At 44.0% G+C, this 14260-nt stretch overlaps 1 protein-coding gene across 1 annotated transcript in view; it reads left to right on the top strand.

The window, feature by feature from the left end:
• The window catches only part of LOC137562627 (zinc finger protein 271-like), a 53615-nt gene extending 39879 nt beyond the window's left edge, over window positions 1–13736 (top strand). The window contains exon 7 of the mRNA XM_068274148.1: window positions 6879–13736. Coding sequence (XP_068130249.1) covers window positions 6879–7579 — 701 coding nt within the window. The 3' untranslated portion in view covers window positions 7580–13736. The remainder of the gene's footprint in view (window positions 1–6878) is intronic.
• The last annotated feature ends 524 nt before the right edge of the window (window positions 13737–14260 follow it).

Raw genomic sequence — 14260 nt, 5'->3', positions numbered from 1 at the left:
TATGCGGCTTGCGTCCTCTTAGGTCTAACAGCTTTTCTGATAAGAACACATCAAAGGTAAAAGAGATTTTTATCTTCAATAATGCCTTTATGACTTCCTTCTAAACTGTTTAACACAGGAGAATAGAGGTTTAAATTAGCTTCTGCAGCCTGACAGTTACTCTTTAAGGTCAGATATACATATCTGATTGTGACTGTACAGTATATATGATGTGTACACAGGAATCTCTTATATATACTAAATAACATCTATGCTGTAAGAATACAGCCTAATGTGTAGCTGTGTCACTAATAGAGATGGTCAATGAGATGGAAATAATTGTGCACTGATGCTGATTTATGCAAATGTATGCACTCCCTTTGCTGATGAAATAAAAAATTTGACATGTTGTTAAAATTTGGTTTGGTGACTACAAATTAAAAGGTACCTGAGACAGATGAAAAGTAAAGTTTTATACATACCTGGGGCTTCCTCCAGCCCCCTTCAGGCTAATCAGTCCCTCGCTGTCCTCCACCACCCGAAACTTCTGCTATGAGTCCTGGTAATTCAGCCAGTCAGCGCTGTCCGGCCGCATGCCGCTCCCACAGCCATGAACATTCTACACCTGCGCAATAGTGCTGCACAGGTGTAGTATGCTCCTGGCGGCGGAGAGTGTGCATGCGCACTACGCCCGACTGGCTCAAGTACCTGGACTCATAGCAGAAGATCCAGGTGGTGGAGGAGGACAACGAGGGACTGATTATCCTGAAGGCGGCTGGAGGAAGCCCCAGGTATGTATAAAACTTTAATTTCATCTGTCTCAGGTTTACTTTGTTACACAGTAGTACTATACTCTACATATGCACTCCCCACAGAGCTGCAGGGAATCCACTGAGAATGCTGTACACATTGAACACAGAGGTGTTGTCTGTCACCCATAAACCTTGTTCAGATTGTGCATGAAGAATGTGTAATAGAGGAAGAATCTCCTCATTCCCCTGCAGAGTACCTGCACATCATTCTTACATGTACCCACACTTACATTGCCTAGGGCCTGATAGATGTTCTTTGTTCCGGTTTGTACCTTTTACAAGTACTCTTACCAAGGACTAGTTTTAGTCTAAAGGGAATAAATATAGTAGTCTACATATCCTTCTCACTTCAGTTGTCTTGTAAAATTCCTAGGCGTTGGCAGTTAAGAGACGAATTTCATGTTATATACTTTTAATCAACAAAATTGTAATATGCAAATTAGAGGAGTCGGAGTCGAGGAGTCGGAGTCGGTGGAATCCTAAACTAAGGAGTCGGAGTCGGTGGATTTTTGGACCGACTCCACAGCCCTGAGTGGGAGGGACGAGTACTTAACAAGTTGCATGCAAGCTGTTACAGGAAACCAACATCCTTCAGTGGTAGACAGGTTATGTGTATGCTAGGTTTGTATTTTATCCCACAAGTGGGGCTTGCACTCTCTTGCATGGAGGCACTTATCTGTTTTTAAGTAGCGCTGTTCATTTCCTTGCCTTGTACTAATTAAATTCATTTTTGGTCAGCCGCTCCCACTTAACAGCTTTGCTTTTGGTGTGTATATGCAGAGCTTCTGTTTGGGTTCAAGGTGCGTTTGCAGTTTCTGGGGGGCTCAGCGCACCTCTGATTGTAGGCGGTCTGGTGATGCGCTGATCCACCTTTTGCACAACTAATAGTTGTCCTATGGACAGATTCCCCTACCTGAGCAGCTCGTCCAGAGTCACCATGGGCCTCTTGACTGCATTTCTGATCAGCGCTCTCCTTGTTCGGCCTGTGAGTTTAGGTGGACGGCCTTGTCTTGGTAGGTTTACAGTTGTGCCATACTCCTTCCATTTCTGAATGATCGCTTGAACAGTGCTCCGTGGGATGTTCAAGGCTTTGGAAATCTTTTTGTAGCCTAAGCCTGCTTTAAATTTCTCAATAATTTTATCCCTGACCTGTCTAGTGTGTTCTTTGGACTTCATGGTGTTGTTGCTCCCAATATTCTCTTAGACAACCTCTGAGGCCGTCACAGAGCAGCTGTATTTGTAGTGACATTAGATTACATACAGGTGCACTCTATTTAGTCATTAGCACTCATCAGGCAATGTCTATGGGCAACTGACTGCACTCAGACCAAAGGGGCTGAATAATTACGCACACCCCACTTTGCAGTTATGTATTTGTAAAAAATGTTTGGAATCATGTATGATTTTCATTCCACTTCTCACGTGTACACCACTTTGTATTGGTCTTCCACGTGGAATTCCAATGAAATTGATTCATGTTTGTGGCAGTAAATAGTGATGGACGCAAAACTGAAAAAATACACCTTTATTTCCAAATAAAATATTGCCGCCATACATTGAACTAAGGAAAATATTTAAATGTTGCAATAACCAGGACAAATGTGCAAATAAAATGTGCGGTTTTTAGCCACACTGGAACGTTTTATTTTAACACTATAATAGCCGAAAACTTAGAAATAATTATTTTTTTTCCATTTTTTTTTTATTGTATCAATTAAAATGTGTTTAGAATAAAATAATTCTTAGCATAATGTACCCCCCCCATCCCCAAAGAAAGCCTAATTGGTGGCGAAAAAACAAGATATAGATCATGTAGTTGTGATTACGTTATTGGCAAATGAATGGAGACAGGTGAAAATTGCTTTGGTCCTAAAGGGGAAAAACCCCTCAGTGGTCAAGTAGTTAAACTACCGTTTTTGATTGTGTTTGGTGACCACTTACTAACAACAACAGTACAGACATCCTGATGGCTTTGGAGTTCCCTGTTCTGTTCTCTGGAGAGGGGAGGTGGTGAAGGAGTGAGAAGCAGGCGAGGACTTTCCAACTGTGAGAGTCACTATATTAAAACATGTAGCTGTAATCACCGATCATTTCAAGTGATAGACATCTTCCATGTGTGTGGTTTAAATTCATTCCAGCCTGTAATAAGCTGATAATGGTCACTGTACATTTACAATAATAATGATGTGACAGGCAGTTGGTTAGCATTGCAATGGTGGCTCACATCTCAAACTCCAGGCACCTGACCAGCTCAGAGCACACAGCTTCACAACCAAAGTATCTCCTACAGACTAAAAAACTTCATGTTGTATGAAACCATCTAACATTTTATTAATAGAGCATTACTTACAAGCCGCCAGTAAAAACAAGCAATGGGAGGATGTCTCCTCCAGCATGTTCATCTGTTCACTTCCTGCCCTTAAAGGTGAATATACACTTGCACTACGGAAGCCAACGACGGGTCTGTCAGACCCTCCTGCTGGGCGGACTTTCAGCCGACAGTAGTGCGTGTGTACGCACTGTCGGCGGACTGATAAGGCTGTTCCTGAACGATCCGCTCAGCGACTGCCTGTCACATTATTATTGTAAATGTACAGTGACCATTATCAGCTTATTACAAGTTGGAATGAATTTAAATCACACACATGGAAGATGTCTATCACTTGAAATGATCGGTGATTATAGCTACATGTTTTAATATAGTGACTCTCACAGTTGGAAAGTCCTCGCCTGCTTCTTACTCCTTCACCACCTCCCACTGTGGGAGCGTGATAGGGGAGTGCTTGCGGCATGCTCGATAAGCCTGAGGGGGCTGGAGGAAGCCCTAGGGATGTGTAAAACTTTTATTTTGGCCCATCTTGGGTACAATTTAACCTCTTCAGGACCAGAGGTTTACACCTTCCTAGTGACCAGGCTATTTGTACAATTTAGCACTTCACAACTTTAATGTTTATTGCTCAGTCATACAACTTAGCACCCAAATGAATTTTACATCATTTTCTTCGCACAACTAGAGCTTTTTTTTAGGAGGTACTTGATTGCTGCTGCTAGTTTTAATTAATTTAATTAAAAAAAAAATCTTCTACGAACTCACCATACTCCTAACGGAATACCTTTGGGTGTCTTCTTTCTAGAATGATACTACTGCACAGAGGTAGCGCACTCAGGTGTTATGTAATATGTGCATAAACAGTATAAAAACACTCTAAAAATTCATATCATATTTATGAGTTGAAACACAGTGGTCTCTTATAGTGCTACTTCAATCACAAAGTCCATGTAATGTATACACAGTCTAAAATAAAATCACAAGGAGGGCTTCTCATTCCATCCAGATGAATACAATTGCCAAGCATACGTCCAATAGAACAGCCTCCACCTCACCCTTTGGTGCCTGACTCACCGTCTAAAAAGACCCTCAATTGGGTCTATTACAGCATTGGGACCGTTCCCGGGTCGTCCCCCACCACTCAGGCACACAGCTGGACGGGTTCCACCACTCTAGGAAGCCGCTATTGTATTCAGCTTGTTGCATCTAAAAACTCAGACAAAGGCCTCTCATAGCGTAAAAACGTCTCATTTATTAAGTATAAAAAAAATTTATTGCACTCACACTTTCCCAGAAGTTAAGATCACATAGAGTTTTTTTCTTGAACACTGGCTCTCCCCCGCTATTGTTGGCCACTGGCTGGCTGCTCCTAGTAGTCCCACTTAGTTCCGCCGTTGGTGCGCGCTACTCCCGGCTTACACTCTCGTAGGACGCCGCCGTACGCCTTTCCCCAGTTCCTGGCTCTGGAGCCTAACCACGCAACCAGGAACTGGGGAAAGGCGTACGGCGGCGTCCTACGAGAGTGTAAGCCGGGAGTAGCGCGCACCAACGGCGGAACTAAGTGGGACTACTAGGAGCAGCCAGCCGGTGGCCAACAATAGCGGGGGAGAGCCCGTGTTCAAGAAAAAACTCTATGTGATCTTAACTTCTGGGGAAGTGTGAGTGCAATAAATTTTTTTTATACTTAACCACCCTGGCGTTCTATTAAGATCGCCAGGGCAGCTGCGGGAGGGTTTTTTTTTTTAATAAAAAAAAAACTATTTAATGCATGAAAGCCCACTAGAGGGCGCTCCTATCCCGTATTTCTGATCGCCTCCGGCGATCCGCAGTAACAAGGAAGGCCGCAATGAGCGGCCTTCCTTGTTTCGTTTTGCTCGTCGCCATGGCGACTTCGTGAATCGAATTGAAATCGCAATTTCTGACAATTCAATATTTTCCGAAAATCGTTCAGGCCTACCTGGTGGTACCTCAGGAGGCAGCCTGTATAATACACTTTGTATACATTACAAAGTGTATTATACACTTTGTATGCGGCGATCCGGGTGCTAGTAACCCGCCAGCGCTTCCGAACGGCCGGCGGGTTACAGCGCGAGGGGGGCGGAGCCAGTCCCCGGCGGAGCGATCGCGTCACTAATGACGCAATCGCTCCGCCCACGCCCGTACAAGGACCGCTGCCATTTGTACATGCGGCGGTCCTTGCGGGCTCCACTTCCCGGCCGCCATTTGTACATGCGGCGGTCGGGAAGTGGTTAATGCACAGGCACTGGGGGGGGCCTGGGGTTTACATTGTGTTCATCTGTGGTTATCGCACACCGCATGCTGGCCCGACATTTCCCAGCATGTCCGATCGATATGTGTCCAATTTCGGCTCTGAAAATTGGTCAAATTGACAATTTGGCATGCTCTTGGCAGCACCAGTTTTCATCAGATTGGTTAATAATTATCAAAGCTGATGGTCGTTGGCTGCCAAGTCTTCAAATTTATGGCCACCTTAACACAGGTTTCTTTCTGTAAATACGTATAGGTCTGCTGTCAGAATTTCCATGCATGGCCATTCTTTAGCTGTAGGGGGGGGGGGGTCAATGAGATGCAAATAACTCTGACTTGTTTGTAAATGAAATGCAAGTTGTATGCAGATACTCAGATTTGTTAGTAAATTATTATTATTGATTTTTAAAGCGCCAACATATTCCGTGGCGCTGTACAAAGTAAGAAACTAACATGGGGTGCATAATAATACAGACAATGGTGTATGCCAAAATACAAGATACATAATTAGTGACAAAATACAAAATAAATACAAAATACAGAGTTGGTAATGACAGTGATAAAAGTAACATGATGAATAAAATGTTTAGTGATTTCCTAGACACAAAAGGGGGAGAGAGCCCTGCCCTTGTGAGCTTACAATCTAAAGGAAATGCCTTTGATTGATGGAATTCTTAGCTGACACAATTTGAACGCAAGGCAAAGTTATTGTCATATGATTGGCCGCCTGTAATGAGCACATTTTTCTGTCGGGCTGATAACTAGTGATGGTCAGTGACATGCCATTAGCTCTGAGATGGAGCAAATTGTATGCTAATTATATGCAGTTATGCAGCTGCTGCATCCGGTCCATTTCTTATCTGCATAAACTTTGCATCAACTTGGAATTATCAGCAGCTCACTGACCATCTCTAACGATAATTGTTCCTTTCCTCAGGATTCTCTAACAGGACTTAATGATGTTTCTCTATTTGCAGCGTGGAGTCCTGGCATCAGGAACCTCTCAGAGACTCGTCTCTCTGTATCCACAGACTGTACAACGGATGATGATGACATTGGACAAAAGTCTCCTGCAGCTATCCTGGTTACCCCAAATATTCCCCTAGATTCCCCTCACCTGTCTAACCCTGATGGGCCTCATACCCAGCAGAGCTCTCCAACTGCTGGAGTCTCTTATTCCTGTTCCACATGTGGGAAATGTTTTGCATGGAAATCGCAGCTTGTTGTACATAAGAAATCTCACACTGGTGGGAAGCTCTATTCATGTGCTGAGTGTGGGAGATGTTTTGCACATAAATCGAAGCTTGTTATACATGAGAGATATCACAGTGGGGAGAAGCCCTTTCAATGTCCTGAGTGTGGAAAATGTTTTACACTTAATTCATATCTTGTCAGTCATGAGAGATCTCACAGGGGAGAAAAGCCATATTCATGTACAAAGTGCGGGAAATGTTTTGCAGTGAAAAAGTATCTTTCCATACATGAGAAAGCTCACACTGGTGAGAAGCCATATTCATGTGCTGAGTGTGGAAAATGTTTTACACATAAATCAGATTGTGTCATTCATGAGAGAACTCACACTGGAGAGAAGCCATATTCATGTGCTGAGTGCGGGAAATGTTTTCCATGGAAATCGTATCTTGTCAAGCATGAGAGATCTCACACTGGTGAGAAGCCACATTTGTGTGTTGAGTGTGGGAAATGTTTTATAAGGAAATCGGTTCTTATCAGTCATGTGAGATCTCACACTGGTGAGAAGCCATTTTCATGTGCTGAGTGTGGGAAATGTTTTTCACAGAAATCATATCTTGTCAGTCATGAAAGATCTCACACTGGGGAGAAGCCATATTCATGTGCTGAGTGTGGAAAATGTTTTTCACAGAAATCTCAGCTTGTCAGACATGAGAGAACTCATACTGGTGAGAAGCCATATTCATGTGCTGAGTGTGGGAAATGTTTTGCACGGAAAGCCCATCTTGTCTGTCATGAGAGGTCTCACACTGGTGAGAAGCCATATTCATGTGCTGAGTGTGGGAAATGTTTTGTACAGAAATGTCAGCTTGTTGTTCATGAGAAATATCATGCTGGTGAGAAGCCGTATTCATGCGCTAAGTGTGGGAAATGTTTTGCACGGAAATATCGGCTAGTCAATCATGAGAAATCTCACGCTGGTAATATACTCTTATGCTGAGTGTGGGAATGTCTTGTTGTTTTATGAAAATCGTATCGAGTCATGAGTGATCTCACACTGATGAAAAGCCGTATTGATATTCGGAAATGTTTTGAGCTGAATGTTTTGTTGTATGATCAATGTTTTGGCCACAGTGAAAAGGTGAGTTTTGAGGGCCTTCTTGAAGATGTTGAAGGAGGAGGCAACCCTAATGGGGGGGAGGTAGGGAGTTCCATAGTGTTGAAGCAGCGCTTGAGAAGTCCTGGAGGCATGCATGGGATTGGGTGATGCAGGGTGCAGTCAGGCAAAGTATTGTGCACCTCTCAATAAATGCCACCTATGTGGCCTTCAGGCATTTTTCCTTTCCTGGCAATACTCCATGGCAGCATGACATATAGGCAGGTCTCCGCCCTGAACTGCCAGATAGGACCTCCTCTAACTATAAAAGCGAGCTCCACCCTATGGTCAGCACTCCTTCTATCGGACGAGCCGCCATAAAAAGGGTGGGTATGTATGCTACCATGGAGTATTGCCAGGAAAGGAAAATTGCCTGAAGGTAAGTATACAATTTCCTTAATTCCCTGGCAACTCCATGGCAGCATGACATATGGGCAATAACTAGTAAATAAATACATGGGAGGGTATGCAGGTAAACAATTTTTAATCACACCACAAAATATAATCAATGACAAAGTTCACAGCGACTGATCTATAGCTAAGGAACTTTCTTTCCAAAAGCAGCAGTCGACAATGTAGCTGGTTCTATCTTATAGTATTTGATGAATGTATGGCTAGAGGCCCATTTGGCCGCCCTACATATAGTCTCTATTGAGATATTGCCTAGTGAAGCCCACGAAGCCGACATTGCCCTGGTAGAGTGGGCTGATATAATCTGAGGCACTGGAAGCTTTCTCGCTCTGTAGGCTCCCTGAATTGTGGAGACTATCCACCTGGCTATGCTTCTGACTGAAGCATTCTTTCCTTTGTTTATTCCAACCGGAACCACAAAAAGTCTGTCCGAGACTCTGTCTTCTGTGATATCGAGATAAGCTCTGATGTTGGATACTGGATCCAGGGGATGAAAAACCTCCGGGTTTAACGGATCTTTAAAGGCTGGCAAAGTCTACTCTTGGTTAAATTGAAAGTATGACGCTACTTTTGGTATGAAAGCCTCTACCGGGTTTAACACCACCCTGTCTTCAAAGAAGGACATAAATGGCTCTTTCCAACTTAAAGCCTGAAGTTCCGAAACCCTTCGGCCTGACGTTATGGCAATCAGAAAAGCCGTTTTAAGGGTTAGATGGTAAATTGAACACTTTTCCGTCGGAACAAAGGGTGGACCTGACAGGTAATCTAACACAAGTGGCAAATCCAATTGCGGGAACTTTGGCTTCCTAGGGGGATTCTTCTTTAGGACAGCCCTAAAGAATTGTCTAACTAGAACATTTGATGCCCATGGAATTCCAAGGATGGAAGACAGTGCTGAGGTATGAGAGCGAAGTGTGTTATAGGCTAGACCCATCTGAAGACCTTTCTGAAGAAAAGCCAAGATATTTGAAACGTTAGGTGCCAATGGATCAAATGAAGAGAGAAGAGAAAATTCTACATATTTCCCCAAATCTTATTGTATACGTTATTAGTTGTAGGTTTCCTGGCCAACAACAAAGTCTCTACCACATCATTGGAGCATCCCTGGTTTAAAAGCCTACGTTTTTCAATTTCCAGGCAGTCAACCTGAGCCTCACCAAGTTGGGATGTAGAAACTCCCTCTGAGTCAACAGGTCTGGAACAAGTGGCAACGGAATTAGATCTTCCAGGCTCAGGGATTTCAGTAGAGTAAACCACGGGCGTTTCGGCCAATTTGGTAGGACCGCTACCACCTCCACTTTTGACAGCATTAGTTTTTGTAGGAATCTGAATATGAGGGGTACAGGAGGGAATGCATATGCTCTGCGAAACGTCCATTTCTGGGACAATGCATCTGTCGCTACTGCCGCCTTCTCCGGAAAGGAGAAGTTTCCTGTTGGTTTTCGATGCAAATAAGTCTATTTCCGGCATGCCCCATTTGTCCACTATCAGCTGAAAGATCTTCGGGTTCAGAGACCATTCGTTGTTCGATATTAGCTGTCTTGACAGATTGTCAGCCTGAAAGTTGTCAAGACCGGGAATATATATTGCTGTTAAATCTGCTAGATGTCGTTGGGCTAGGACCATTATTGGATATACCTCCCTCATCAGAGACTTGCTGTGCGTTCCCCCCTGTCTCCTGATATGGGAGACTGCCGCTTTGTTGTCTAGTTTTGGGAGAACCGCTTTGGATGAGATCTTTGGAAGAAAGGCTTTCAGAGCTTGATGGGCAGCTCTGAGTTCTATTACATTGGACACCAACTGTGTGGCTGTCTTTGACCAGGTCCCCTGTACTGCCCAATCTTCGTAGGTTTCTCCCCAACCCTGAGCGCTGGCGTCCGAAGTTACGGTCACCCAATTTGGGGGAGTTATTGGAAAGCAGTTGCCTAGATTCTTTTGTCGCAGCCACCATTTCAGGCTCTTCCAAACTCTGAAAGGAATTGTGATCCGACAATTCAAACTCAGACCATCCCACTGGGATAGAAAGTTTTTCCTGAAACTTCCTGAGATGCCAATGAGCCCACTTTACTAGCAGAATCGTGGATGACATGAGCCCCAGAATTCTCATGCAATTCCTGGCCGTGAGGACCGAATTTTTTTGTATTGCCGCTATGTTGCGTATTAGAGTATCTTGTTTGTCTTTTGGCAGTGAGATGGTATCTTCTAGAGTGGAAAATAGAGCACCTAGGAAGACCATTTCCTGACATGGACGCATCTGACTTTTTTCGAGGTTGATTAACCACCCGAACTGAATGAAGAAGTCTATTACGATAACTCGATGTTCTACTAATTGACTTCTTGAATTTGACAGGATTAAGACATCGTCGAGATAATGCAGTATTCTTATCCCCTTCTGTCTCAACAAGGCTACCACAGCCAGAAGCAGTTTTGAGAATGTCCTCGGGGAAGTAGACAGCCCGAAAGGCAGACAACAGAACTGGAGATGGATGCCTCCCACGAAAAAACGAAGATACTTTTGATATGAATAAGCAATAGGAACATGAAAATATGCATCTTTTAAATCGAGGGAGCACATCCAATCTCCAGCTCTGACCGCCCTGATGACTGTCTGCAGCGATTCCATTTTGAATTTTGGTATCACTATGTATTTGTTGAGGGATTTTAAATCTATGACCGGTCTCCAATCTCCCGTTTTTTTGTGAACTAAGAATATTGGGGAATAGTATCTGGTGAACTCTTCTTGAACTGGAACAGGAACTGCTGCTCCTTGAGAAATGAGGTTTTTTACGTACTCTAAGAGAATCCTCTTTTTTTGTACATCTTGGGGAATTCTTGTCTCCACCCAGCGTGGAGTGACTGGTTTTGCTTTGAAGGCCCATCTGTGACCTTGAGATACGACTTGTACTACCCAAGGGTTCGTTATGTGCTTTGCCCAAACCAACGAGTAATGCAGAAGCCTTGCACCTACTCGACCAGTTTGAGCGGGCCTCACGTCAAAAAGATTTTGTATTTCCTGTCCCCGGGGTAGTCGGTCTTGGTCTTGATGACTTCACAAATGTAGGTTGAGAATTTCTCCACGGCTTGTTGTACTGGCGCGTTGGTCTAAATGACTTTTGGTCTCTGAATTTTTGAGAAGACTGTTGTCGTTGTTGATTCCATCTTTGACGCCTGAATTTTCTATCCTGCGGTAATAATCCAGTCTTTCCTCCCGTCACCCTGGATATGGCAGTGCCCATCTTTTGACCGAACAGGTTTTTCCCGTCATATGTAATTCGAGTCCAGGTGACTTTTGAAGAAGGATCAGCAGCCCAAGACTTCAGCCAGAGGGACCTTTTCGCCAATACTGAGTAGAGCATTGCTCTGCTTGCAGCCTTGATGACATCCAAAGAGGCCTCTCCTACAAAGTCAGCGGATAATTTCATGTTATCCAGATAAGACAAAAGTTCCTGTTCATCTGTTCTGCGGGACACTGCTTTCATCAAATCTGATATCCACGTTTTCAATGCCCTGGACACTGATGTTAAGGCCACTGCTGGCCTAGCGGCCTCTCCTGCTGCCATATAAGCTTTTTTCAAATCTATGTCTAGCTGTCTGTCTTGTATATCTCTAAAGGACACAGCATCCTCCAATGGCAGAGTTGTGTTCTTTGCCAGTCTCGCCACTGAAGCATCTATGATAGGACAGGACTCCACTAATGGCTCATCATTTTGAGACAGCGGGTACATCTTCCTTAAACGATTACGCATAGATGGTTTTTTAGTTGGCTGAGACCATTCATCCTGGAATAACTCCCTAACCTCTTCCATAAGGGGAAACGCAGGCCGCGATTTATCGAGGTTTAAAATATCTCTTTTTCTTCGGTAGCTGCTCATCTTCTAACTCTTCCCATTCTATGGCCTGTTTAACTTGGGCGATGAATGAGGGTATTGTTGCAAAATCAATGACCGAGTCCCAGTCCTCTGAGACATCTGATTGATCAGCTGACGCTTCTCCTGAGTCTGACCTCATTTGTTCTGAAGATTGGGCCTGATGGGATTTGCTTTTTAATTGCGCCATTGTATCTTTAACAGTTTGCTTTATCATTTCAGAAAAGTCATTAGTTCCGACTGAAATCTCTCCTAGGCATCCTCTGCAGACCATCTTGTCTGGTAACTTATCTTTCCCGCAAATCCAACATTGGTCCTCGGAAGGTCTATTTGATTTTCCTGATAATTTACGTGGAGGAGATGATTGAATACTTTCTGAAGAAGATGATGGAAGTCGAGATGTAATTTTTCTTTTCCTTGACCCTATTTCAGGCGAGAGCATTGATGAAGAGTGTCCTGCTGAACATGGTTTTCTCTTTGAATTATAACCACTTGAAGAGTTATATGGTCTTCTTCCACCAGCCGAATTCTCCTTTCTTCGAGAATATTTCTGGCTAAAAACAAAGTATTCAAAAGATGGTATTACTAAACATTCTCCCACAAGAGAATAAAGCCTTTTTAAAACTCACCTTCCTTACCTTTCATCTTTCCTTTGGTCTTTCCCATACTGTCTCCCCATTACAGGATATATCCTGCAATCAACCAGCAATAGAAGTCTATCACTTTAAGTGTACAGCCAGAGGGAGATGAGCAGGCAGTATAAGCAGTGATGTATAAATGAAAATACCATTATAAATCATAATTTACCTCAAGGATCCGTTGATGCTCTTGGAGTATCTCCCTGCAGCCCTGCGCCGACCACCTTCCGCGTACAAAGACTACTCAGGCAGCGAGCGGTGATTTCCGTCTGCCTTATATGACGCTTTTCCGCATACAAAATACTAGCCTTTCCCATACTAAAGATGGCCGCCATGACCCCTAACCTCTTCGCGCATGCGCGAAGACTACCAGACGCCGATACGCCCACCTGGGAGACGGCCGGCAAGATGCGCTTGCGTCGTACGCGGAAGTACCGGACGCCGCCCCTATACGGAGAACGGCCGGCAGCTGCGTCACAAGCCAAACTACCAGACGCCGCCTCCATACGGAGGACGGCCGGCAACAATAACAGCAGAAAAAATTATACCAGACGCTGCCTTAACGCACAGCCGGCAAACTGTAAGTTAAAAACTGCGGCTAGGGGACAATTGGCAGGCCAGAACACCATGTTTAATGGGTTCTTTTAACACACTGGAGACCAACCAGCTATTCCTACCCCACAAATCCTTTAGATTCTCCGGGTATAGGACTCCAGTCAGAAGGCTTAGAAACTGACTGGTAGGCCAAAATGCAGCTGAGGTAAGGTAAAACGTAGATTTATATATTCAAAAACATTGCCTCTCAAAAAATGGGCATACAAAAGAAGGGAAAAATAACACAGACCTATCTGGCGGTGAGGACGAAAAAAGGAGTGCTGACCATAGGGTTTTTATAGTTAGAGGAGGTCCTATCTGGCAGTTCAGGGCGGAGAACTGCCCATATGTCATGCTGCCATGGAGTTGCCAGGGAAAAATGAATTTTGTTAATAACAATAATATAACAGTAGAAAATCTTATTGATATTTTACTACAGCTTAACCTAACCCTACTTTCATACCTGCACTGCCGATGCCTAACCCTAAGACCCCCCCCCTCCCCCCCCCCCCCCCCCGCTGGTGGTGCGTAACCCAATGACCCTCCAGGTGCCTAAACTTTCCCTTCCCCTGCAAAAATGACCCTCCTGATGCCTAACCCTAACTGTTCCTGTCACTGATGACCTGTGAAAAAAAACTCAATATCAATCAGTTTTCTGCACTGATTGTGATTCATGTTACACTTCATATTGCATGTGTAGGGGCAGAGCACTGGGGTCTGTCTATTCAAGTTAGATACAAGATTCTACTTTGACAGTGTGTTTTCTTTAATTACCTGGAACAAAAGAGCATCCTTCAGTCAGGCATCTCACACAGAGATGTGAATACCAGCCTGAAAAGGACCATTTGGCTCTGCTGCTGCCAGAGAAGCCTACAGCACAGGAGGAGGCTGACACCCAGGAGACAGAGTCCTTGCCATATTCCATAACTATTTTATTATTTTTGCCTTTTTAAGAGATACTGTACTTTTAACCTATATAAAAAGTATAGTGTTGAGCTCTAATTTCCTGCTGATCA

This window comes from Hyperolius riggenbachi, chromosome 3 (genome assembly GCF_040937935.1).
Source record: "Hyperolius riggenbachi isolate aHypRig1 chromosome 3, aHypRig1.pri, whole genome shotgun sequence".
In the NCBI taxonomy this organism is placed as follows: Eukaryota; Metazoa; Chordata; class Amphibia; order Anura; family Hyperoliidae; genus Hyperolius; species Hyperolius riggenbachi.
Note: the sequence above shows the minus strand (reverse complement) of the source record. Positions and strands in the feature narration are given on the sequence as shown.